Here is a 27,967-nt window from a genome sequence, read left to right as displayed (position 1 = left end):
AGTCGCCACCCACTCACAACGACGAAGGAAGTAATGGCCGCGAGAGGACAGCCACCGTGCAGGGCCCTCAGGCTCCGCGGGCCTGAGACTCCGTGACATCAACTCTCGCCGCCTGGTAAACGCCAGTTCGCGGCGGTGAAGACACATTGACCTGCGAGGAGCCTCTCTCCGGAGGTACGTCACTTCCCCTTCCGGTTGGATAGAGTGAGGGGTGGGGGTGGGTAAGCCCCCGGCGGAGGAACTGCTCCGGGCGGGCCGTCCGGGCCAGGCGAACCTAAGTGGTTCCGGGCCTGAGCCTCGGAACCCACCTCTGAGTGGCGCGGGGCGGGGAGCTGTCCTCCTTAGAGCGGTGGCCGGACCGGCGGCGACTTGCGGTAGAGCCCCGGGAGGAGGGAGCGGCCTCCACGAAGCCAAGCCATCCGAGGTAACCTAGAAGCGGCTTCCGCTTCGGCGCAGGCTCCGGAGCCCCCGAGAGACGCCGGCCGCTGCAAGGCAGCCGGGGGTATTTCCGAGCCGGGCGGCTGGACTGTCTGGGGCGAGGCCCGCCGTCAGGCTCGTGAGGCCGCTCTCTACAACGTTTGTGCGGGTGGCGCCCGGGGCCGCGCTGCGGGAGTCCATTCGGACACTGCCCGCAGGCACAGTGCTCGCGGGCGCGCCCGGGCGGTCGTGTCCACTTTCCCGCCTCCGCCGGCGTTTCCTTTACCGGTTGATGTTACTGTGGGAGAAACGGGTGGTCCAGCCTCAGAGAGATCAGCTAACTCTGATGCGAAAGCCTGGGAAGTGTCCCTGCTCCTCAGAGCCAGGTGGGCATCGGGAGCCGGCCGTTTGTGAACACCGTGGCTTCCTGGGCAGAATTTCGGTGCCCTTTCCGCTGGATCAACTCAGGGAAAGTGAGGCTCACGAGGCACTCCTCCTCAGCCTCGCTTAGAGGTCTAAATGAGCCCTGGAGAAATGTAGCAGCTGAATGTAATCATCACCAACTAACATGCTGTCCTTTTTCCCAACTGACATTTGGATACACATTTTGTGAACAAGGATCAGCTGTAATTTTTCCTAAGTCAAGTAATGAAAATTAAAAATTCAGGTATAAATCTTCTGCATGGTGCTCTTTATATATCTTACAAAGAAATGCCAAGATGAATGTAGAGCAACTAGTTACTTAATTGGGGGATGCTTTTGAGAAGAGTAAGGCTCCATTTTTCTGAATTACTGTTCTTCCACTCTGGTCTCATTGTTCCAGCTCTTCTGCCAGTTTTCATACAATGCAAAGGAGCACCTCAAATGGTCCAGGAAGTGAAGTCTTTCATCTTCCCAAAAGAGCAAAGGTCATAGAAGTTGTACCCTCTTACTGAAGACAGACTAGGACGATATGTTGAAATTTAAGAGAAACTCAGAATATTCTCCTGATCTTTCCTTTACACGGAGAGGATGGCATAGGAAGTGCATCAATTAAATCTTTGGATAATCCCCAAACTCCTTGGAGCCAGTGGGTACTAGTTTTTTCACCCACCAACCTCTCCTGATTTAATTAATTAATTAATTTTAAAAAATTATTTATTTATTTATTGGCTGTGTTGGGTCTTCGTTTCTGTGTGAGGGCTTTCTCTAGTTGGGGTGAGCGGGGGCCATTCTTCCATCGTGGTGTGCGGGCCCCTCACTGTCGTGGCCTCTCTTTGTTTTTTTTTTTTTGCGGTATGCGGGCCTCTCACTGTGGTGGCCTCTCCCGTTGCGGAGCATAGGCTCTGGACGCACAGGCTCAGCGGCCATGGCTCATGGGCCCAGCTGCTCCGCGGCATGTGGGATCTTCCCAGACCGGGACACGAACCCGTGTCCCCTGCATCGGCAGGCGGACTCTCAACCACTGCACCACCAGGGAAGTCCTGCCGTGGCCTCTCTTGTTGCGGAGCACAGGCTCCAGACACGCAGGCTCAGTAATTGTGGCTCACGGGCCGAATTGCTCTGCGGCCTGTGGGATCTTCCCAGACCAGGGCTCGTACCCGTGTCCCCTGCATTGGCAGGCAGATTCTCAACCACTGTGCCACCAGGGAAGCCCTATTTTTTTTTTTTAAGGCAAAGTAATTTATTTACATTTGTCTTCAATAAGTCGTGCTGTATTCCGTTGAATAATAGAAAGAAAAGGAGAGAAACAAGGGCTTGGCAGTTGATTTTTAAAGTTCATTTTTCTCTTATAATAAGTAACAAGTAGTAAAGTTCGTGTGACTTTTTTATTGACATGCACTTTTTTTTTTCTCACTTTAATGCCTTAGAAAGAAGAACCTTCTGTTGGTTTTGTTCCAGATCAGACTGGGCCTCAGTTGTCAAAGATGGTGCTGGTGGTGTGTCCAACACAGGAGCCAAATTGTTCCTAGATCAGAATGATGACAGTAGATCTGAAGGTGGGTAAGTACTTGAACCCTCAGATCAGGACTCTGTGGGAGACCAAGGGACCTGTGACAGAGAGCTCCAGTCAGCATAAGAAATATGCCCCCCAAATGGACAGTCTCAGTCCCAAGAGGTTTCACCAGCACTTCTAGAGCTTCCTCTGTCATGATGCAGCTGGACCCAGGGAGGCTGTTGACCAGCTTCAGAAATTAAGCCCATGGTGGCTGAGGCCAGAGATTCAGTCAGAAGTGCAGATCTTGGAACTTGTGGTCCTAGAGTAGTTCCTGACCATTCTGCCCAGGGACACCCAGAGTTGCATAAAGGAGCACCATCTACAGAGCATTGAGGAGGCTGTGGTCCTGGTAGAACACTTACAGAGGGAATCTGGTCAAATGAGGAATGGGGTGAGAAGAAAGATTCTTCATATGTGCAGTAAAACAGGGTGAAGGTGGATGTATTGGGGGCAGTTAATTGGGAAATAAGATGAATTAAGTCTCAGTTCTGTTGTTCCTTTAGGACATGTAAAGCAGGACGTGAAAGCACAGACTCACAGCCATAGTCAGTCCACAGGTTTCAGAGTTCCTGGCAGACTTCCCTGGCCTTAGGGAGAGTTGCTTTTTGCCCTCTTTGGAGCCAGGGTGTGTTGAGGGTAATGAGCCTAGTCTGGCTTGGCAAAGGAGATGAGCCTCAAGTTCTTAGAAACAAACAAAAGGCAATAAGGAGTTGGAGAGGAAGGGACAGATCCAAAAAGCAGTAATTCTCAGAGACCAAAGGAGAGTGAAGATAGGAAAGAGAAGGAGAAACCAAACAACTAGAGGAAGACTGCCCAGGAAGAGAAAAAGTAGAAAGAAAACAGGGAAAGAAAGATTTGGAAATCCCAACAGAGTAGCTGAGAGAAGAAAGAGCGTGAGGGATAGTGTCCTCTGTACCGTAGACAAGGGCCTCCACTGCCCTCCCTCAGTGGTTGTTCCTTGGCTGTGCTGTGAGCGGGGATCCAGGGCATGCCCTTGGGCAGGTGGCAGCATACCAACTGGCTTCACAGGCCTACTGAGAATACCGGGAGGGCAAACGTTTTGTGTCAAAATCATTTGGGGATAGGTTGGAGCCTTGACTCTTTCCTCCCACTTTTTTCTCCATTTCATCCCAATCCTCTGTGGGACTCTTCCCTGGCCATGTGGAAAATCTGGTTGACAGGACAACTTTTTTTTTTTTTTTTTTTTTTGGCGTACACGGGCCTCTCACTGTTGTGGCCTCTCCAGTTGTGGAGCACAGGCTCTGGACATGCAGGCTCAGCGGCCATGGCTCACAGGCCCAGCCGCTCCGCAGCATGTGGGATCTTCCCGGACCGGGGCACGAACCCATGTCCCCTGCATCAGCAGGCGGACTCTCAACCACTGCGCCACCAGGGAAGCCCGACAGGACAACTTTTAAATTCAATTCCTTAATCTTTTGAGAGAGTTAGAGGACAGGAAACCACTAAGGCAAGAATCTAAGTTGGGAGAGAAAGTCTGTCAAGGCAGCATGAGAACAGGTGGCCTGTGCAGCCGTGTTAGTGGTCTGAGCTGGGCTGGATGCAGAGGGTGGGGGCTGCTGTCTTGGAGGGCTGACAGTAACCACACCTTTTTTCCTCTTCTGCCAATTTTCCTATATTTTGTGTATAGTTCTTGTGGGAAATTGGTGGTCCCGTATCTCTCTTAAGTCTTTGTGACATTTCCTTTAGTGTCTCCTTCTTGCCACAGTTTGCACTCTGCTTTTTCCTCCCTCTCCCACCAACTCCCAAACGAAAAGTAAGTTCCATGGTAACAAGGATGGGCATTATTTCTAGGTTGCAGACCATGAGCTGGGAAAGGAGGCAGTGCTCTTGGGAGAGACAGCAGAGGCCCTAGGCTTCAAGCTGAAGCCAGCAGAGGCCCAGCAAGTGGGCATGTCCCAGGATGAAGAATTTTGGAATACACACCAGAGTCTACAAGAGCTGCTGATCAGGAATACCCACAAAGAAACTGAGCCCGTATGTGAGAGGGGTAAGGAGCTTCACGTTACTTGCCTTCTCCTGGGAGCTGGGATAGTAATTTGTTAAGCCAGAATGTTGTTACCATTTTCTTTCTTGCCCTGTGGATCTACTAATGTAGCCACGTTAGCAATTAGGATGCCCCACAGATTATGGTAGAGCAGACCAGGTGTGGTTGAAGGTGGGGGTTGGCCTAAGATTCAGAAATCTCCAAACCACAGAACCCTGGTAATAACATCAGGAATTCTGTTTTTAGAAAAGCAGAGAGGGTCAGTCTCACCTCATGCTGAAAATATGGAAGGAATTGGGATCAGAATGGGTGGTTAGTGGCAGAATGTGAACACTATTTGTACCAGAAAAAAAGTAATAAATGATAAAAAAAGAAAAAAACTACATCTCTTACTGTACACTGGATTCCCTGAGTATTTTGTTTTCAATTTATGTCACGAGAAGGTAATAAAAATTTTTTTCGTTTCATTAATTTGCTCATGAAAACTAGGGAACCTGTTTTAGAGGCTGGTAGTTCCATGGTTTTCATTTATAATGAGAGAGGCATTTCTGAACACACACACTTTTTTTTTTAATAAATAAATTTATGTATTTATTTATTTTTGGCTGTGTTGGGTCTTCGTTGCTGCACGTGGGCTTTCTCTAGTTGCGGTGAGCGAGGTGGTGCGTGGGCTTCTCATTGAGGTGGCTTCTCATTGTGGTGGCTTCCTTGTGGTGCGTGGGCTTCTCATTGTGGTGGCTTTTCTTGTTGCAGAGCATGGGCTCTGGGTGCGCGGGCTTCAGTAGTTGTGGCTCTTGGGCTCTAGAGCACAGGCTCAGTATCTGGGGTGCACGGGCTTAGTTGCTCCATGGCATGTAGGATCTTCCTGGACCAGGGCTTGAACCCATGTCCCCTGCATTGGCAGGCGGATTCTTAACCACTGCGCCACCAGGGAAGTCCAGCACACGTACTTGTAAAGGTATCTCATCAATACTAAAAAAATCGGGGTCTTCTGTATTTTAGAAAAGAGCCTACCACGTTCAGAAACAGAAGCGAGAGAAATTACCTCTGCTATCTTTCACCCACAGCGGTGCCTGCTCACCGGATCCTAGCCTTTCCTGAACAGACAAACACCAAAGACTGGCCAGTGGCACCTGAGCTCATCTTGCCTGAGTCCCAGGTGAGCTGTGCTTTCCAGCTTCTTAGGGCTGCCTCTCCCTGCTGCCCTTGACCTACACTGCCCAGCACGTGCTTAGAGGCGTGTTAACCCAGATGATCCTGCTGGGGAACTGGACACCTCCCAGACTGTTTGCTGATCCCTTGCCTCTTCCATTTCTGCCTCCTTACTTTAAAAAGTATCATGTGCTGTTCCTTTAGTTCCTGGCCTAACATACAAATCATGGGTCAGATGGTTGGGCTGCTTTTGAAGTGGCAAATACTTAGCTAAAGCGTATTCTCTTTTTAGAGCTTGTTGACATTTGAAGAAGTGGCCATATATTTTTCCCAGGAAGAATGGGAGTTACTGGATCCTACTCAGAAGGCCCTCTACAATGATGTAATGCAAGAAAACTATGAGACTGTCATCTCTCTAGGTAAAGATTCTCCCCTTCCCTTCATTGAATCTTTTTTTTTTAAATTTTTTTAATTTATCTTTTTGGCTGTGTTGGGTCTTCGTTGCTGCACGCGGGCTTTCTCTAGTTGCGGCGAGCAGGGGCTACTCTTTGTTGTGGTGCATGGGCTTCTCATTGCAGTGGCTTCTCATTGCAGAGCACAGGCTCTAGGCACGTGGGCTTCAGCAATTGTGGCTCGTGGGCTCTAGAGTGCAGGCTTAGTAGTTGTGGCACATGGGCTTAGTTGCTCCGCGGCATGTGGGATCTTCCCGGACCAGGGCTCAAACTTGTGTCCCCTGCACTGGCAGGCGGATTCTTAACCACTGCGCCACCAGGGAAGTCCTGAATCTTTTTTTAAAAAAATTATTTATTTGGCTGCGTCAGACCTTAGTTGTGGCATGCGAGATCTTCGATGTGGCATGCGAGATGTTTCGTTGCGGCACGTGGGCTTCTCTCTAGTTGTGGCACACAGGCTCTAGAGCGCGCGGGCTCTGTAGTTGTGGTGCGGGCTTCATTGCCCCGTGGCATGTGGGATTTTAGTTCCCTGACCAGGGGTTGAACCCCCGTCTGCTGCATTGGAAGGTGGATTCTTGACTACTAAACCACCAGGGAAGTTCTTTGCCCTTCCCTTTGCATAGGAGTTGAGTAATCTGTCATATTCTTGGCTTTCTCTGTGAGAGAGTCTCTTTTCCAGTTGCTTTTTTTTTTTTCTTTTTTATCTACACAGATATATTTACCAGTTGCTTTTTGATTCTCAGATAGTGGTTCGGCAGGGAAAAGGTGTAACCAGTTTACCTGGGAGCTTTTGCCAAGTTCACATGCTCATTCCTTATCCAGAATTTTTGTTCCGTTCCCTCCAAATTTGCTTTGCTCTTCTCTTTCCTGTCTCCCTAAAGGACACTACCATTCACCCAGTATTTCAGGCCAGAAAACCTATGGATCATTCTTTACTGTGATCTTGCCATCCTACCCCACTACTAGGTCATCGCTAATCAGCTTGGCTCCACCCTCACAGTGTAGCTTGAATCAGATCATGTCTCAGCCTCTTGTGCTGTTACCATCCTTGTCTCAGCCACAAGGTTCACTCAATACTTTCTAACTGCCACCACTCCTGCCCTCCCACAATCAGTTTTCCACACAGCAGCCAGAGTCTTTTAAAAACCTAATCATGGGGGGCTTCCCTGGTGGCGCAGGGGTTAAGAATCCGCCTGCCAATGCAGGGGACACGAGTTTGAGCCCTGCTCCAGGAAGTTCCCACATGCTGCAGAGCAACTCAGCCCGTGCGCCACAACTACTGAGCCTGTGTACCACAACTACTGAAGCGCACTCGTCTAGAGCCTGTGCTCTGCAACAAGGGAAGACATAACAATGAGAAGCCCACACACTGCAACAAAGAGTAGCCCCCACTTGCTCACTGCAACTAGAGAAAGCCCGCGTACAGCAACGAATACCCAACACAGCCAAAAATAAATAAATAAAATAAAGGTATTTAAAAAAAAAAACAACAAAAAAAACACCCCTAATCACGGGGAATTCTCTGGTGGTCCAGTGGTTAGGACTCTGCACTTTCAGTGTGAAGGGTGTAGGTTCAATCCCTGGTTGGGGAAGTAAGATCCTGGAAGCTGCAGGGTGTGGCCAAAAAAACCAAACCTAATCAGATGATGACATTTTCTGCTTAAAAACCTTACGATAACTTCTCATCACATTCAATATAAGAACCAAATTCCTTACCAAGGCTTCCTCCACGATCTGGCCCCTCCTCATCTCCCTGCTGTCGTCTCCTGCCACTCGTGCCCTTGCTCTGGCCTCTTTATTCACACTGCTCATCTTGTTGTTTCATGGGCTTGGTGTGCTCATTTCTTTCTCCTTCCCTGTGCCTGGCACACTTTTCTGCCATATGACAAAACTCTCAGTTTAGGGTTCTGCTCAAAATATCACTTTTTTTCCTTTTTTTTAAATATATATTTATGTGGCTGTGCAGGGTCTTAGTTTGGCACTCTGGATCTTTAGTTGCAGCATGCGGGATTTTTAGTTGCAGCATGCGAACTCTTAGTTGCAGCATCTTAGCTCCCCAACCACGGATCGAACCTGGACCCACTGCATTGGGAGCATGGGTCTTAACCACTGGACCACCAAGGAAGTCCTTCAAATATCACTAAGAGAAGCTTTTCACATAGCCTTATTTAAAATACTTTCACAGAAGCAGAATCTTAAGTGTTCTCTCACCCTGCTCTAGTTTTCTTCAAAACGATTATCACTTCCTGATATTTTATTTGCGTGTTTATTGACATTAGACTGTCTCACTCTGCGCTAGAAGATAAGCTCTCTGAGATCAAGGGGCTTGGCTTATTCACCACTGTATCCCTAGCACATAGAGGGTGCCTGGTGCACCATAGCCACTCAGCACATATGCATTGAATGACTGAGTGATGAATGCTTTCCATACTTGGCAATATGATTTAAAGAAAGTCCACTAAGTAATTCTGGTATGTTTCCTCCACCTGGATGTGAACCAGTGAGCTATAGGAGTAGTAGAAATCTTTCCTGGTCCAGTGTCTGGTACCTGAGAACTCAATTGAAACTTGCTATAATATAACAGGAATCACTTGTATTTATGATACGCAGCCCACTGACCTTCACATTGACTCCCCTAGACCTGGCCTTATCCAGTATGAGTCTTCCTAAAGAGGTAATAGGACCAGCCTGTATTTCCTGTAGCCTCTGGAGTTTGGTTACAGCTTAGTTGAATATGGAGTATTGGTTTCAGAAGATGGGGAACATGCAATGAATTCACATACCCTTTTCATAGATCTAGCTTAGATTTATTTCCCAGTCTTTACATACCCACTCACAAATGCAGTATAGTGTAAACTTAATATTGGATATGAGACACTCCATTTAACCATTCAGGATAAGAAACTGTTAAAGTATCTTTTGCACTTCCTGAAGTAGTCTGGAATTAGTGAACCATTGTTAGTTCCAGTCACTGACTTCAGTTTTTTATTTCACAGCATTATTTGTGCTCCCCAAAACTAAAGTGATCTGCTGCTTAGAGCAAGGGGAAGAGCCATGGGTTCAAGGACCCCCAATATTCAAAGACAGTCCCGAAGAGCTGTTTTCAGGTAAATATACCATGGGAAGAGGAGAAATGTGCCTTGGTAGGAACCTTTACAAGGGCTTAACATTTTAAGATTCTACTTCCCTATTTTTTTAAAATCAGTGAATATTGCGTTTTTTTCTATTCCCATGGTTTTCTTGCTCTGACATACAGTTGGCTGATTCTTATGTTTATTCCAACAGAGATAAAGATGAAAAATGACACTGAAAATCATCAACCTATATGTTTTTCTGACTTAGAAATACAAGCACCAGGAGACATAGTATCAAAAAAAGCCAGTGTGAATGTTCATCAGAAAACAATGGGCAAAGAAAATCATGGTGATACGCATAGGGTGGGGAAATGGCACCAAGATTTTCCAGTGAAGGAAGGAATTAAATTTTCAAACTGGTGGGAAGAAGAGCTGCTGAAACTTATCGAGCTTCATGAGAAAGAACGTGCAGGAGAGAAGCCTTTTAAATGTCAGGAATGTGGGAAAAGCTTCAGAGTTAGTTCTGACCTTATTAAGCACCAAAGAATTCACACTGAAGAGAAACCGTATAAATGTGAACAGTGTGATAAGAGGTTTAGATGGAGGTCAGATCTCAATAAGCACTTAACAACACACCAAGGAGTAAAGCCATATAAATGCTCATGGTGTGGGAAAAGCTTCAGTCAAAATTCACATCTCCACACACACCAAAGAACTCACACTGGAGAGAAGCCCTTTACATGTCATCAATGTGGAAAAAAATTCAGTCAAAATTCCCACCTTATTAAACACCGGAGAACCCACCTGTAGCACATGCAGGAGAATCTTCAATAAGTGCTCAAGACTTTGACACCAGTGAAGGAAAGCTTGTTCAGTGTCCTCAGCCTACAGACATATACCAAGCAGCGCTTGACCCTAAAGTTTATGAAAAAATGCAAAATTAAGAAGCATGAAGAATTTTTCACCAGTGGAAAATTTGGAGATGTAAACGTCATGTTTCACAGAAAGAAATCAGGGTTGACTGTGGAGGGGAAACGCTAATAGTTGTACTACTTACTGTTTTTACTTAGAACTTTTACTGAATTCTTTAGCAAAAATAGTGTTCTAAGAATATTCTGAGTAAGGGAAAAAGCTGCTTTGGGATTGTACCTGGCAAAATAGCAAGATCAGCTTCAAAATAGCAGATGCAGTCATGAATCATCAGTCTTCCTTGGTCACAGAATGACCTCCCCAGCCACTCTTAAGCACATATGATAGAAACATTTGTAGCATGGTCTTCCAAAACAAAAAGCAGTAATATACATGTTTCATTGCATACCATTGTCTTCCAGTTAGCAGACTTACGAATTTCAGTAGTCTCATGAGGTAGAAATGAATTCTAATATAAAGTTTTCCAAGAACCAAATTGGATTTTCTTACTCTGTTTTGTCATTGGACAGTGTTCACAAAGTTGACCTGGTTCTGAGTTCCTTCTTGAACATTTTAGCAACTATATCTCTTTAGTCCTGTTAGCACAGTTTTTACTGTGATGAAGTCATTTACTTCACTGTTAGAGTATCTGCCAGGTGAACTAATAATGCACTATCATGGCCTCTCATTTGTGGTGTTGGAAAAAAGAATATCTAATGAGATCATGTGGACATGGGTTGGAATTTTTAGCCATTTGGTATGTTTTAGATGAAAAGAAGAATTTTCTGCAATTAACTGGACTCCTTACCTCACAATGCCAATAGGATAAAACAGCCATAAATATGAGCACTTTTCTGAAGCTCATGGAAATTAATGGGAATTCAGGATCAACTTCTTAGGTTTTTGTCTGTTTGTATTTTAACTTGGCTTTTGTTTGTTACTAAGAACAACAAGAAAGTTATGTTTGTCTGGGAACTGGAGTGTATGCAGTAGGGAGGATTCTGTGGGTCACTGGGAATGGTGCTCTGGGAATTCAGTGAGCAGGAGACCAAGTTCCCAAAAGGAAAGGTTTGGGAACTGATGTTGAGTGGCAGGCAAGGCTAGGTGAACCTGCATCTGCCTTGGTTGACTTACACTGTAAACTGTTAAACAGGCAGGGTCTTCCAGTTTCTGTTTTCTCCAGCATAGCATAGAATGCCAAAAATCTATGGGCTGTGGATTTTCTTATAACACCTACAGTAGTGATTCAGATGTGTTCCTGTTAGAGCTTTCAGGTAGTATTAGGAAAGAGGTTAAATGATCTCTTACAAATCTCTTATAAAAAGGGAAGTTAGGTTCAGAGAGATCCAGAGGCTTGTTAAGACCCCATAGCTAGTGGGTCTGTTGGCTGTCACTTAGCTGCATCAGTCAGGCCTGAGGGCAGGATGAACAGGACTGATCTGTATGTTGTCCCTGCCCAGCCAGCCTGGATGACATTGTATTGTATCTATTTCTATTTCTAGCTTGTAACACATTCCTGTTTCTTGATTGGTTACTGAAACACTCTTAAATCTCCAGTTTCCATATGAAATAGAGATAACACTCAACTCAGGGTTTTTCTGGGGATTAGAGGGGTTGATGAAGGAAAAACACCTATCAGCCTGGGAAATAGCAGGGTCTCAGTCAGTGTGCGTGTCCTTCCCTTTCCCCTGGTCCCCAGTGGTATGTTGGGTGGACTGACTACATTAAAGGAGCAGATGCATTTGTGGCTGTTGCAGCTCCTTCCAGGAGCTGAGCACTCGTGGTGGTGGTTTGCTCGGTTGATTTGGTCCTTGGCTTCAGTGCTTTATGGTGTAAGTCACCTGAGGTTTTGGTCTGCCGCTTTCAGCAGGATTTCATTTTCTTCTCTTAAGATAACTGTACCAGTATACCAGTGTGCTTATTTTTTAAGCTCGGCCAGCTCTGAAGCTCTGGTCTGCATAGATCTTACCCAACAGTCTCAGCCTTACACCCCTGGGACTCTGTTTTTTCTCCCAAGATATACATGTGGATTTCTTGCTGACACTGCATTCATTCATTCAATTTGATGAGGGCCTATTATGTACCCAGGTAGTCTTTTAAACTAAGGATATAGTAGTGGACAAGGAGACAAAATGCATATCCTCATGGAGCTTGTATCCTAGTGAACAGTAAGAAGGGAGTGGTTAGACTTTTTTCTCCTTGCAGTTAGCATCCTGAGATAGTTTTGAGCAATGGGTGTGAGCAAAAGTTTCCCTTCTCGGCTGTAGCATTTGTTTGTTGCTGCAGGACTCTCTAGTGGTGTCTTTTCCTGCCTCAGTCATATAAGCACATAGGAGTCACAAGATCAGAACAGTCTGGAATGCCGAGCCCCCCACATTGTGGAGGGGTATCTGTTCTGGAGAGTCCCCCAGACCTATAATGGACTGTAGGAATGAGAAATAAACTTTTGTTGTGTTAAGTCAATGGGATGTTGGTGCTATGTGTTTCTGCAGCATAACCTGGCCTGTCAGTAGTAAGACCGTCTTCTGCTAGAGCTCAGGAAACTTCTTTGTCATTCCACCTGGTCTTTGGTCCTTGGAAGAGATCTAGTTTCCTCTAGATGCTCCACTGAGCTGGTGTAACACTGATGGGAACACTTAGGAGCTTATAAGACTATAGGTGATGGGAAAGACAGACTGCTTGCTTGCTTACCAGGGACAAATCCTGTAGAGGTCAGTTGTTGAAGTGGATGAGGCAACCATCTGTCTCTCTCTCTGGCCTTATTCCATTTCGTTGTCTTTGTCTGCCCTCTGTTCCACTCTCCACAGCCCTGCATGCACAGGAAGGGCTTCTGTTGATCAGTGGGCTAGGGAGAGGTTAGGGGTTCCTTTCCATTCTAAGTGAGTGCAGTAGACTTCAAGGAATGGTTTGGTAAATAGCTCTGTTGTACCTTCTTTGAATTGTGCCTTAGAAAATGGGAAGGAGATCACCAAGTTTTCCCAGATTGTTGTAAAGAGGAAGGTGGCTTCCTTTCCTGGACTGAAAGGTAACAGTTGGGAAGAAGCTTGGACAGGAAAACAGGAGCAGGGCACTCCAGCTGGGGAATGAGAAACTTGCAGTGGGAAAGTTCTAACTTAGCCACTAATCAGCACAGTGTTTTACTACTACGTATGTTTTGGAATTTGGGTTGGATGTATTCAGGTTGGAAGAAGGCATTCTATACCTCATCACAGCGAGGAGAGCCGATTAGTAAAACAACAAGGTAAAACTAAGAGGCTTCGTTTAAAAAATCAGACACAACCCTAGGTTCAGCCTCAAACAGTGTTAAAGTTCTCACTAATATGACCTGCAAAATCAGATGATTTCTAGGACAAACCAGAAGGTGCTTCGTTTTTGTATGTCCAGTTAACAGCCTTATAGTGGCTCCAAGGTTGGTTCTGAGAATTGGATCACTGACCTAGCCTCGTCCCCAAATCCTCGACCCCTTCTCTGCATGAGTCCCAGTGGACACGGTCCTGTGACCATTGTATACCCAGAGTTCTCGCCATTAAGCTGACTGTAACCTCAAGCTCATCTTGAGAATCTCAACTATCTTTTAACTGGAGGGGAAGTACAGGAGGAGAGCTTGGATAAAACAAACTGCTAGGGTTTCGATCAGCTTTTGAAACAGAACTGTTTAATTGTGCTGGAGATTTTTAGAGGAAGAATGCTAAGCAGCCTTTTCTATCCAGCTGGACAGTTGGGATAATAAAAAGCTTTGAACACCATAAAGGATTTTCCAGACATTCGTTGAACCACTCCACAGACAAGTGTTTACCGAGCATCTTGTGCATTTCCTGGCTCCTTCCCACTCATGTGTAATGGATCAAGGCTGCCCATTACTTTTCTCTCAGGAGCTTTCCCTCTAGTGCTTACAGTGGATTATTTGCTGAAGGCCTCACATTCTTTCTGTGGGTTATCTCCTGTACAGTCTCTGAAGTGCCCTGAGTAGGAAGTGCTGAAGCTTTACCCACATTCTCTTCCTAGGGTTCTTTCCAAACAAGTACAGAAGCAATTTGTTGCTGAATCTATTCCACACTTGTCACTTTTATAGTTTCTTCCTTGTGTGGGTTCAATGGAGAGCAAGGCTGGAGCACTGTTTAAAGCATCTACCGAACCCAATGTATGTGTAGGGTTTCTTTGTGTATGAATTCTCCAGTGGACAAGGGTACTGGGCTGTACTGAAGTTCTTTCTGCAGTCAAGCGTCTATAAGGCTTTCCTTCTGTATAAATCATCCATATCTGATAATGCCTGCACTTCACTCAAAGCAGTTCTCCCATCTGGCTCTTGTGAGAGGAATTATGCAAGCAAGCTCTTGTCTTTCACTCAGTTTCAGACTTAGGAAAACTATCAGAATTGCTTTTCATTTCCACCACAGTAGGATTATGAATCTTGAATTGCACAGATCTAAGCACTAATACAAAAATAAGGTTTATAGTATTTGAATACCCTGAACCTTCAAGGAAAAACTTGGTAAGAAATCTTTCTGTTGAATGTTTTTAACCAATGAATATAATATTTCCAGCATCATGATTTTCACACTAAGCATTTGTCCATGACTTGTACAAACAGAACAGTTTCAAAGCATGTGAAAAAATGAAAAAGTGGAGGATCTTTAATGTTCACAAAGAGAAGAGATATTTTAAGCTTCAGAACAATCTTTTTTAAAATGTTAGTAGCTTAAGGAACAATAGTTTCTCACACAGAGGAGTTATGGAAATGTGTTTTAATGTTTCCTTCTTCCTGTAACTTCCTGTTGAGTAAGCATTACCCAGCATCAAAGCTATTCATCATCCTTAAAGGAGGAGCTCATATTTCCAGTCTTACTCTTCTTTGAGTTAAGAGGCGCTTCTACAGTATTCTCCTCTTGGATCTCTCCACAGCTCCCACAGTTTGAAATCCAAGCTTGCACAAGGGCTCTGTCTTCCCTTGACCTTCACTCTTATACCAGTCAGTCATGTCTGCACTTAACCATTCTGAGTATTGTGTTTATTCCCTTCATAAGAAGTATCACAAGGCAGAGTTATTTGGTTTGGTTGCTTTTGTCTGTCTTAACCCATTAGAATATAAGCATCAGGAGGGCAGGGGTTTTGTCTGTCTTGTGTAGACTTCAGTGTTGGGCACAAAACTGACATAAATACAAGGATGAAAATACAATTGATTCTTCAACAACGCGCAGGGTAGGTTAGTTGCACCAACTCCTACACAGTTGAAAATCCATGTATAACTTTACAGTTGGCCCTCTGCATCTGCAGCTTCAACCAACCATGGATCATGTGCTGCGGTACCTATTTATTGAAAAAAGTCCACATGTAAGTGGAGCCTTGCAGTTCAAACACATGTTCTTCAAGGGTCCACTTATATCAAACAGAAAAAAACTGCCACAGCCACCTGAACATTAGCTTTGGTTACTCAGAGCACCCCCTGGCCCAGTGTTCTCCTTTCTTCAGGTATTGAGTGCTTGACAAACGTGTGATGGTCATGAGTCCTGGTCTTGTTCTTTATCAGGAGAGATGGAAGAGAAGAGCATGCAGGCCCTCTGAAGGAATGCACAGAGGATTCCTATGTTGGGGACGTTGGAATGTGTGAGGCTATCATTCTATCTGAATGAATGCTGTAGCTTGGAGCTCAGGGAACTTCACCCTGGAATAAGAAGACTGGATTCCATGTGCACCCCAAGGAAAGCACCTCCACTCAGGTTGCCTGTCCTCTCAGCACCCACCCCCACCATGTCTGCTCTCCAACACTTGCCATTAGTAAGCGCCTGAATACCCACACAGACCTAGGGGTCTTGCAGGCACTCAGCACATCTCTTCCCAAGGACTGTCTCAACACCGAGGTGTATAGAAGGACCTGGAAGGGGCCTTGGAAATCTGTCAGTGGGTACCAAACGTAGGTAGAGAACAATGTGAGATATGCAGAGCTATTCCATGAAAAAAGTATTATGCACCCAAGTAAATCTGGGGGCAGTGGGTTAGAGTCAATGTTTTGTTATAGGAGGACTTCTCAGTGCTTATGTTTAAATGTACACTGCAGGGCTTCCCTAGTGGCACAGTGGTTAAGAATCCGCCTGCCAATGCAGGGGACACGTGTTTGAGCCCTGGTCCAAGAAGATCCCACATGCCACTGAGCAACTAAGCCTGTGTGCGACAACTACTGAGCCTGCACTCTAGAGCCCTCGTACTACAGCTCCTGAGCCCGTGTACCTAGAGCCCATGCTCCACAACAGGAGAAGCCACCGCAATGAGAAGCTCGTGCACCGCAAGGAAGAGTAACCCCCGCTCGACACAACTAAAGAAAGCCCAGGCGCAGCAACGAAGACCTAACGCAGCCATAAATAGATAGATAGGTAAATTTATTTTAAAAAATTAAATGTACAGTGTAAACTCCGGGTCAAAGGAGAGGAGTATAAGCATACAGTGATTGCCAGCCTTTTTTGATCGTGGTGGTGGTGGTGGTGGGTGTGTGACATTCACACCTAACATCCATCTCTCAGATAGTTTTGTGGAATACCAGTTTGGGAAACGCTGACCTAGTTAATCCTTTCACCATTATGGAAACTTGACAGAGTATCTGAGTTAGTGGAACAAAATTAGATCCCACGCCACCTGACTAGCAATTAAATGCCCCTTCCTCTACACCACACAGCCTCTTGGGTAGCGGGACAGGCATCACCATTAAACATTAGGAAGATGAAGCTTCAGATCCCATGGTTAGATATTGCGGGCAGAGTAGAACTGGTACCCGTGCATTCTCTTTCTAGGAGAGAACTTGGAGACCTCTCTTGCAAGGGCCCCAGCCAAAGAATTTGTTTCTCGTAGGTCAATGCAAGCAATTGTGTTTGGCATCTTCTGTATCTAGTAGAAGATCCAAACATTTTAGCAACAACATTCTCAATTGCTTCTAGCGTCTGCTATGCAACGAGTGTTTTACACGCAAGGGTTTGGAAAATGGCACTTCACTTTTACAAAGCTGACAACCCAGTATAAGATCTTTCAACTTCAAAACTCATCTACTCCCCAGGAGGGGTGAAGGACAAGGACCATCAGTCCCACTTGAGACATCAGGTATATAAGACAAATTTCAGGAAGTGGTTGCCTTAAGATGTGTTGCAGAAGATGCAGGGAGAGAATTGAGATTTCCTGGTTCCCAGTTTAGATACCACAAGAGTTCTAGGAAGAAAGTAAATTTTTGTCCATGCATGTTGTGGAGCAGGATTTAGGAGTCAGGGCTCCTGACTGATTCCTTATTACACATTCTTCTCCTTAGGCTGTCTGAGACAGCTGCTAGGGCTCCATTCCACCACCATCCTGACCACTCACATCAGCCCTCACTGTCTTAGAAGGAGGAAAAGGAGAGACCAGGGCACGGACATCTCAGGAAGTATCATCACTCTCAACTAAATCATGATCTCTCACCTGTCTCCACAAGTGACAGGAATCCCTTCTTAAGTATGGTCTCTTTTTCTCAGAAAGAACCCTGTTTTCTCTTTGGCTAGTCCCTTGGAGTTAACCTGGGTGCTATGACCTCCCAAATTACTTCTTGTCCTGTACACCATCTGGGACCTGGAAGCAGTCAGTCCTCTAACCATTTGCAGGCACAAAGTGGTCTGGGATTTGCAGAAGAATAACAGGAGAAGCTGTGCCATTTTGCATTCCCATCAGTAATGAATAAGAGTTTCTGTTTTTCCATATTCTTATGAGTATTTGTAGTTCTCAGTGTTTTTGGATTTTCACCATTCTGATAGTTGTATAGTGGTGTCTCATTGCTTTAATTTACAGTTCCCTAATGACATGATATGGAGCATCTTTTCATGTTTTTTTACCATCTGTGTACATTGTTTGGTGAAGTGTCTGTTCATATCTTCTGCCCCTTTCTTAATCAAGTTGATCATTTTCTTATTGTTGAATTTTAAGAGTTCTTTGCATAAGTTATATAGAATTCCTTTATCAGATAAGTATTTTGCAAATGTTTTCTCCCAGTCTGTGGCTTGTCTTATTCTTTTGACAGTGTCTTTGCAGAGCAAAAGTTTTTAATTTTAATGAAGTCCAACTTATCAATCATTTCTTTCCTGGAGCATGCCTTTAGTGTTGTATCTACTGTATAAAGTCATCACCAAACCCAAAGTCATGTAGGTTTTCTCCTATGTTTTATCTTCTGGAGTTTTATTATTTTGGTTTACATTTAGATCTAGAATCCATTTTGAATTATTTTTGTGAGGGGTGTAAAATCTGCATGTAGATTCTTCTCTTTTTTTTTTTGCATGTGTATGTCCAGTTGTTCTAGGACCATTTGTTAAAAAGACTGTCTTTCCTCCATTTTATTGCCTTTGCCCTTTTGTCAACAGTCAGCTGTCCATATTTATGTTGGTCTATTTCTGGGCTCCCTATTCTGTTCCATTGATCTATTTGTCTATTCCTTCACCTACACCACACTGTCTTGATTATTGTAGCTTTACAGTAAGTCAGTGTTGAGTAATGTCAGTTCTCTAATTTTTTCTTCTCCTTCAATATCATGGTGGCTATTCTGGGTCTTGTGCCTCTCCATATATATTTAAAAATCAATTTGTCATATCTAGAAAATAACTCGCTGGGATTTTTTAAAAAATAAATTTATTTTATTTATTTATTTTTGGCTGCATTGGGTCTTCGTTGCTGTGCGCAGGCTTTCTCTAGTCGCAACGAGCAGGGGCTACTCTTCGTTGCAGTGCGCGGGCTTCTCATTGCAGTGACTTCTCTTGTTGCGGAGCATGGGCTGTAGGGCGTGCAGGCTTCAGTAGTTGTGGATCCTGGGCTCTAGAGCGCAGGCTCAGTAGTTGTGGCACACGGGCTTAGTTGCTCCGCGGCATGTGGGGTCTTCCTAGACCAGTGCTCGAACCCGTGTTCCCTGCATTGGCAGGCGGATTCTTAACCACTGTGCCACCAGGAAAGCCCTTGCTGGGATTTTATTGGGATTCCATTGAACCTGTAGATCAAGTTGGGAAGAATTACCATCTTGACAGTATTGATTTTTATTCTTTAGCCTGTTGATGTGATGGATTACATTAATTAATTTTGTATAAGTTCTTTTTTTTAATTTTTATTTTATTTTTTTGCGCGGTACGTGGGTCTCTCACTGTTGTGGCCTCTTCCGTTGCGCAGCACAGGCTCCGGACGCGCAGGCTTAGTGGCCATGGCTCACGGGCCCAGCCACTCTGCGGCATGTGGGATCTTACCGGACCGGGGCACGAACCCGTGTCCCCTGCATCGGCAGGCGGACTCTCAACCACTGCGCCACCAGGGAAGCCCTAAGCTCTTAATTAATTACTTTTGGCTTCGTTGGGTCTTCGTTGCTGTGTGCAGGCTTTCTCTAGTTGCGGCTAGCAGGGGCTACTCTTTGTTGCGGTGCGCGTGCTTCTCTTGTTGTAGAGCACAGGCTGTAGGCGTGCGAGCTTTAGTAGTTGTGGCTAGCGGGCTCTAGAGTTCAGGCTCAGTAGTTGTGGCGCACGGGCTCAGTTGCTCCGCGGCATGTGGGATCTTCCCGGACCGGGGCATGAACCCGTGTCCCCTGCATTGGCAGGCGGACTCTCAACCACTGTGCCACCAGGGAAGCCTCTATTTTTGATATTTTTATTTTAAGTTTTAAAATTCTTATGAATGACATGATTAGAGCACTAAAGACGGAGACAAGAAGTCTAGATACATTCAGACACAAAGAAAACACCTATGAAAATTTAGGCACTTTAGTATATAAGCAATTCTACTTGCTAAAAGTGTTTGTTTTTGTTTTTTGGTTTTTTGGTCTATGTCTCAACTTTTCACAACCATCAACCCCCAAGTGGTCAGAAACTTCACCTCAAGCAGCATTATTTAACACTACATGAAAGAAACTCAGTAGTAGAGAATTTAATATTGAAAAGGGCAAAGGATTTGAATAGACGTTTCTCACAATAAGATATACAAATGGCCAGTCAGCACATAAAAAGGCACTCAACATCATTAGCCATCATGGAAATGGAAATCAAAACCACAATGAGATACTATCCACTAGCATGTGGATAATAGATAAGAACGTGTTATTGAGGATGTAGAAAAATTAGAACCCTCATACACTGCTGGTGGGAATTTAAATTGTTCAGCCACTGTAGAAAACACTTGGGCACTAACTTCAAAAGTTAAACATTGAATTACCATTTGTCCCAGCAATTCCACTGCTACATATAGACCCAAGAGAATAGAAAACTTGTGTCCACAGAAAACTTATATATGAATGTACATAGCAGCATTATTCACAATAGCCCCAAACTAGAAACAACCCAAACGTCCATCAACTAATAAATGGATAAATAAAATGTGGTATATCCATACAATGGAATGTTGTTTAGCAATAAAAGGAAAGGAAATTCTGATATATGCTACAACATAGATGAACATTGAAAACATTCTAAGTGAAAGGAGTCAGACACAAAAGGTCACATGTTGTATGAAATATCCAGAACAGACAAATCTATAGAGACAGAAAGTGGATTAGTGGTTTCCAGGGACTGGAAGCTGCAGCGGGTGGAGGTTGACTGCTAAAGATGCAGGGTTTCTTTTGGGGTGATGAAAATGTTCTGGAATTAAATAGTGATAATGAAATGTAAGTATGGTAATAAAACTACTGAATTAAAAATTTCAAAGTGGTGAATTTTATGATATGTGTCTTATATCTGAATTTTAAAAACCTGACTAAGAAGGGACTAAAGCAGAGGGTGACAAGTTGGCTTCCAGGTAACTAATAGTAGCAGGTGGGACAGGGAAGAAGATTGTGGACAAGAAAAAAGATTAAGTAAAGCCTTTGAAAAGAAGTGAACTAATTTGGGAAGACCTCGGTGGAGGCAGGGATTAGGTATCAGAGTGGAGAACCAGTAATACAGGAAAAGAAAGAAAATGTATAGATGTTGGAAAGGCACAAGGAAAACTAAGTATTGGGGTTCCATCTCTGGATAAGATGAAGTAAGCATGCTTCACCTTTTCTCTCACATAGAAAACAACTCTAAAACCTGGATAGAATGTATGGAGCAGCTATTCGAGAACGTCAAAGCATTAATAGCAGTTTGTGATTTGGAGAACACCAGCGTTCAAAGTACCACTGAACTGATGGTGAGTTTACAATTTATGTTCTCTGATATCCCTTTACCTCAGCTCAGCACAACTAGAAACCTAGAAGCACTGTGGTGAAGATGGAGGCAAAATACAACATTTACTTATGACAAAAACTCCCAGGAAACTAGGAATAGAATGGAACTTCTTCAACCTGTAAAAGAGCATCTATTTAAAAAGCTCTATAGGGCTTCCCTGGTGGCGCAGTGGTTGAGAGTCCACCTGCCGATGCAGGGGACACGGGTTTGTGCCCCGGTCTGGCAAGATCCCACATGCCACGGAGCAGCTAGGCCCATGAGCCATGGCCGCTGAGCCTGCGCGTCCAGAGCCTGTGCACCGCAACGGGAGAAGCCACAACAGTGAAAGGCCCGCATACTGAAAAAAAAAAAAAAAAGCTCTATAGCTCATATCATACTTAGTTATCAAAGATTGAATGCTTTCCCTCTGAGATAAGCAACAAAACAAGAATACCCAGTCCTGCCACTCGTGTTTAGCGTTGTACTGGAAGGTTTGACCAGTGCGATAACGAAAGAAAGGGAAATAAAAAACATCCAGATTGAAAAGGAAAAACAAAACTGTTCCTGTTCACTGATGACATGATTGTCAATGTAGAAAATTCTAAGACCCTGCCAAAATCTCTAAAATAAGTAAATTTAGTAAGATCACAAGATGCAAGGTCAATAAACAAAACAAATTCTATTTCTGTACATTGGAAACAATGTACTTTACAATAGCTTCAAGAAAAGAAATAGTTATAAATCTAACAAATCATGTAGAGGTTGTGTGTGCTGAGAACTATAAATCACTGGTGAAATAAGTCAAAGATGTCCTAAATAAATGGAAAGACATACCATGTTCATAAATTGGAAAGACTCAAAGTAGTAAAAATGTCAATTCTCCCCTGATTGATCAATAGTTTTAATGCAATGTGGAAAGATAAAAGAACTAGAATGGCCTAAACAGTTTTGAAAAATAAGAAAAAAATTGAAGAAATCACATTACTTGATTATAAGACTTTCTCTAAAGCTATGTTAATCAAAAGAGTGTGATATTGGTAGAGGGGTAGACACACAGATCAATGGCGTAGAATAAAGAGGCCAGAAATAGACCCACATAAATATGGCAGGTTGATTTTAAATAGGCAAATATTTAATGAGGTTACAATCACATAAAACAGAATTAACCATTTTAAAGTGAACAATTGAGTGGCATTTAGTATATTCATAATTTTGTGCAACTACTACTTCTACCTAGTTCCAAAATATTTTCATCACGCCCAAAGAAAGCCCCATATCCACTAGGCAGTTACTCCTCATTCTTGTTTTCCTATAGTGCCTGGCAAATCACAAACCTGCTTTTTGTCCCTCTGGATTGATCTAATCTGAATATTTAATATAAATGGAATCTTACAGTATGTGACATGTTGGGCCTGACTTTCTTTCACTAGTGTAACGCTTTTTAAGTTGACCCACATTGCAGCATGTTTCAATCAGCACTTCATTCCTTTTTTGGCTGAATAATATTCAGTATTATTGATTCATTACAATTTGCTTATACATTCATCTGTTGATGGACATTTAAGTTGTTTCTACTTTTTGGCTATTGTGATAGGCCTGTTGCATACATGCAAGTACAAGTATTTGTTTTGAGTACCTGTTTTCAGCTCTGTTGGCATACAGTATACCCAGAAGTGGTACTGTGGGGTCATATGGTAGTTTTATGTTTAATTTTTGAGGAACAGACTTACCTATCGGGCCTGAAATATTTTATAGGCATACTTCATTTTAGTGCACTTTTATTGCCCTTCACAGATAATGTATTTTTACAAATTGAATGTTTGTGGCAACCCTGCATCAGCAAGTCTAGCAGCACCATTATTCTAACAGCATTTTCTCACTTTTTGTCTCTGTGTCACATTTTGATAATTCTCACAATATTTCAAACTTTTTCATTATTATATTTGTTATGGTGATCTGTGATCAGTGATTTTTGATGTTACTATTGTAACAGTTTTGGCATTATGTAGACATAATGCTATTGCATACTTAATAAATTGCAGTATAGTGTAACTATAACTTTTATATGCTCTGGGAAAACAAAATAAAAAAATTGTCACTTTATTGCGACGTTTGCTTTTTTTGTTTTTCGGCTGCACTGTGCGCCTTGTGGGATCTTAGTTCCCTGACCAGGAATTGAACCCAGGCCCTCAGCAGTGAGACCACAGAGTCTTAACCACTGGACTGCCAGGGAATTCCCACAGTGTTTGCTTTGTTGCAGTGGTCTGGAACTGAACCCTCAGTACCTCCAAAGTATACCTGTGCATTCTCATCAGACATGTTCAGGGGTTCCTTTTTTCGACCTCCTTGCTAACACTAGCTATTTTTCTATTTGTATTATTATTATAGCCATCTAAATGAGTATAAAGTGGTATTTAATTATGTTTTTGGTCTGCATTTCCCCAGTAACTAATGATGTTGAGCATCTTTTCATGTGCTTGTTGACCATTTATCTTTTTTAGAGAAATGTCTCTTTGAGTCCTTTGGCCAATTTACAGTTTGTTTGTTTGTTTGTTTATTTATTTATGGCTGTGTTGGGTCTTTGTTGCTGCGCGCAGGCTTTTTCTAGTTGTGGCAAGCAGGGGCTACTCTTCATTGCGGTGCACAGGCTTCTCATTGCGGTGGCTTCTCTTGTTGCGGAGCACGGGCTCTAGGCACGCGGGCTTCAGTAGTTGTGGCACATGGGCTTAGTAGTTGTGGCTTGCAGTCTCCAGAGCACAGGCCCAGTAGTTGTGGCGCATGGGCTTAGTTGCTCTGCGGCATGTGGGATCTTCCTGGACCAGGGCTCAAACCCATGTCCCCTGCACTGGCAGACGGATTCTTAACCACTGCACCACCAGGGAAGCCCCAAAACCTTACTTTTAATAATACATAGAACAGCTAGACAGAAGATCAAAAAAACAAACTGAGTTCTTCAACAACATTATAAACCAGCTAGGTATAACAGTTATATATAGAACACCCTGCCCAACAACAGTACACATTCTTCTCAAGTGCACATGGACATTATCCAGGATAGACCATATAGTAGGCAATGAAATAAGGCTTAATAAATTTTAAAAGATTCAAATCATGTAAGGTATCTTCTCTGACTGCATGGAATAAAACTAGAAATAACAAAAAGAAAACTGGCAAATTCACAAATATGAGAAATTAATTAACATACTCTTAAATGACCGTAGGTCAAAGAAGACATCATAAGGGAAATTATGAAATATTTTGAGATGAATGAAGACAAAAATACAACATACCAAAACTTAAGGGATGCAGCAATAGTAATACTCAAAAGGGAAATTTATGGCTGTAAATACCTATATTAAAAAAGAATAAATATCTCAAAGCAATAACTTTGTTTTAAGGGAAGAGCAAACTAAATGCAACAGCAGCCAAAGGAAGGAAATAATTAAGATTAGAATGGAATAGGGAATAGAAATAGAGAAGTGAAATGGAATGAAATAGAGAATAGAAAAACAATAGAGAATCAAACACACCAAAACTGGTTCTTTGAGAAGATTAAAAATATTGACAAAACTTAACTGACCAAGAGAGAAAGAGAGAAATCACAAATTACTAAAATCAGAAGTGAAAGTGAGGACATTCTTACTGCTTTTATAGAAATGAAAAGGATTATAAGAGAATACTATGAACAACTGTACACCAACAAATTAGTAACCTAGATGAAATGGAAAAATTCTTAGAAACACAAAACTGTAAAAACTGACTCAAGAAGAAACAGAAATGTAAATAGACCTATAACATGTAAAAAGAATTAGCCAGTAGTCAAAGACCTCCTAAGAAACAAAAGACCAGGACCCAATGACTTCACTGGTAAATTCTACCAAACAGTTAAAGAAAAATTAACACCAAACCTTCTCAGACTATTCCAAAAATAGAAGAGGAAGAACTGCTTCTGAACTCATTCTATGAGGTCAGCACTCCTGTGATAACAAAGCCAGACAAAGACATCACAAGACTACAGATTAATGTGCCATGTGAATGTAGATGTAAAAATCCTCAACAAAATACCAGAAAACTGAATTCAGCAGCTTATTAAAATGATTATACATCATGACCAGTGGTATTTATTCCAGGAAAAAAATAGTGGTTCAGTATATGAAAATCAGTCAATGTAATATAGCACATTAGTGGAATAAAGGACCAAAATCAAATGATCATCTCAATTGATGCAGAAAAAACTTTGACAAAATCTTACATCCTTTCTGATTAAAAAAACTCTCGTCAGGCTAGGAGTAGAAAGGTACTTCCTCAACATGGTAAGGGGCATTTATTAAAAAACCCACAGCTAACATCGTGGAAGACTTAATGACTTAATGGTGGAAGACTTAATGACTTAATGATGGAAGACTGAAAGCATTCCCCCTAAGATCAAGAATAAGATGAGAGGATGCTCACTTTGATCACTTCAATTCAACATTTTACTGGAAGTTCTAGACAGAGCAATTAGGCAATAAAAATAAATGAAAGACATGCAAATTGGAAAGGAAGATGAAGAAATATCTCTATTCACAGATGAGATGATCTTATATATAGAAAATCGTAACGAATCAACAAATACCCAAGTATTAGAGTTGATAAATTCAGCCAAGTTGCACAGTTCAATATCAAGACATAAAAATCATCTGTGGTTCTATATATTAGCAAGGAACAATTTGAAAAGGAAATTTAAGAAAACAATTTCATTTATAATATTATCAAAAAGAATAAAATATTTAGGAATGAATTTGACCAAGAAGATACAATACTTGTATACAAACAAGTGTAAAACATTGCTGAAAGAAATTAAAGAAGACCAAAATGAATAGAAAGACATCCCATGTTCATGGATTGGAAGAGTTTATATTGTTAAGATGGCCATACTTTCCAAAGGGATCTACAGATTCAATGCAATCCCTGTCAAAGTTCCAAATGTGTCCTTTACAGAAATTGAAAAGCTAATACTAAAATTAATATGGAATTGCAAACCCTGAATAGCCAAAACAATATTGAAAAAGAAGAACAAAGTTGGGGAGCTCACATTTCCCAGTTTCAAAAATTCCTACAAAGATATAGTAATCAAAACACAGAGATAGGACTTCCTTGGTGGTCCAGTGAGAAGTAATCCGCATTCCCAATGCAGGAGACCCCGGGTTTGATCCCTGGTCAGGGAACTAGATCCCACATGCATGCCACAACTACGAGTTTGCATGCTACAACCACGAGTTCGCATGCCCCAACTAAGAGGATCCTGCATGCCTCAGCTAGACATGCCGAAGTGAGGGTCCCACGTGCCCCAGCTAGGACTCAGTACAGCCTAAAATAAATAAATAAATAAATGTTTTTAAAGCCCCACAGAGATAGATATATAGATCAGCTGAATAGAACTGAGAGTCCAGGAATAAACCCATACATCTATGGTCAATTGATTTTTGACAAGAATGGTAAGACCATTCGATGTGGAAAGAATAGTACTGTCAACAAATGGTACTGAGAAGAATGGGTATGGACATGCAAATAATCAAATTGCAGCCTTACCTCACACTATATACAAAAATTAACTCAACATGAATAAAAGACCTAAATGTAAGAGCTAAAAATATACCTCTTAAAAGAAAACATATGGGTAAATCTTCATGACCTTGGATTTGGCAGTGGATTCTTAGATATGACACCAGAAACAAAAGCAAAAAAGAAAATATAGATAAACTGGACTCATCAAAATAAACAACTGTTGTATTTCAAAGGGCACTATTAAAAAAGTGAAAAGACAATTCAATTGCACATGAAATGATGCTCAACATCACTAGTCATTGGGGAAATATAAATCAAAACCCTAAAGAGAAATACATCTCACCCCCTAGAATTGCTATAATGTTTTTTTAAAAGGGACAACAATAATTGGTAAAGATGTAGAAAAATTGGTGAGATGTATAATCATTCTACGTTGCTGGTGAGAATATAAAATGATACGGCCTCTGTGGAAAACAGTTTGACAATTCCTCAAAAAGTTAAACATAGAATTACGATATGAACCAATAATTCCACTCCTACGTATATCCTTGAAAGAATTGAAAACATGCTTTCAAACAAAAACTTGCAAGTGAATGTTCAAAGGAACACTGTTCACAATAGCCAAAAGGTTTAAACCACCCAAGTGTTCATCAACTGATGAATGGAGGAACAAAATGTAGTATATCCATATAATGGGATATTATCAATTCATAAAAAGGAATTTAGTACAATGGGGATGAAGCTTGAAAACATTATGCTAAGTAAAGGAAGTCAGGCCCAAAAGGTCACATATGATTCCATATATATGAAATATCTGGAATAGGAAAATCCACAGAGACAGAAAGGAGATTAATGGTTGTCAGAGGATGGAGCAAGGGAGAATGGGGAGTAACTACTAAATGGGTAGAGGGTTTTCTTTGGGGATGATGAAAATGTTTTGGAAGCAGACAAAGGTAATGATTGAACAACCTTGTGAATATACTATAAACCACAAGATTGAACATTTTAAATGGTTAAAATTATGAATTTTGTTATGTGAATTTTATCTCAATAAAAATTTAAAAGGCACTCAAAACTTTCCCTAATTGATTTTTCTAATTGTAAAGAAATACATTCTTATTGTATTTAGCCAAACAATACAGAAGTCTATTTCAAAAGAAGTTAATCATTCTTCTTGGGGCAGGGACTATTGCTTGGCTGCTCAATACCTCTTCTCCATTTCTTTCTTACTAATACAACACTTGTATTATGGGGGCTGCCTGACATGATGTGATGTG

At 42.5% G+C, this 27,967-nt stretch overlaps 1 protein-coding gene across 4 annotated transcripts; it reads left to right on the top strand.

Moving 5' to 3' along the window:
* The first annotated feature begins 191 nt into the window (after positions 1 to 191).
* On the top strand, positions 192 to 12,450 carry LOC137207237 (zinc finger protein 75A-like). 4 transcript variants are annotated; one of them, XM_067706865.1, is made up of 7 exons: positions 192 to 424; positions 2,268 to 2,396; positions 4,208 to 4,403; positions 5,471 to 5,559; positions 5,845 to 5,971; positions 9,001 to 9,111; positions 9,290 to 12,450. In XM_067706865.1, exons 2-7 carry the CDS (start codon positions 2,376 to 2,378, stop codon positions 9,886 to 9,888), a joined length of 1,143 nt encoding a protein of 380 aa, XP_067562966.1. In that variant the 5' UTR covers positions 192 to 424; positions 2,268 to 2,375; the 3' UTR covers positions 9,889 to 12,450. The 4 variants fall into 4 exon arrangements, with proteins under 4 accessions (XP_067562966.1, XP_067562968.1, XP_067562965.1 ...); XM_067706864.1 differs by having other exon boundaries at positions 194 to 424; positions 5,468 to 5,559; XM_067706866.1 differs by lacking the exon at positions 192 to 424 and having other exon boundaries at positions 2,268 to 2,400; positions 5,468 to 5,559.
* The last annotated feature ends 15,517 nt before the right edge of the window (positions 12,451 to 27,967 follow it).

This window comes from Pseudorca crassidens, chromosome 15 (assembly GCF_039906515.1).
Source record: "Pseudorca crassidens isolate mPseCra1 chromosome 15, mPseCra1.hap1, whole genome shotgun sequence".
NCBI lineage: Eukaryota > Metazoa > Chordata > Mammalia > Artiodactyla > Delphinidae > Pseudorca > Pseudorca crassidens.
The sequence above is the reverse complement of the archived record's forward strand: the minus strand, read 5'-3'. Positions and strand labels throughout refer to the sequence as shown.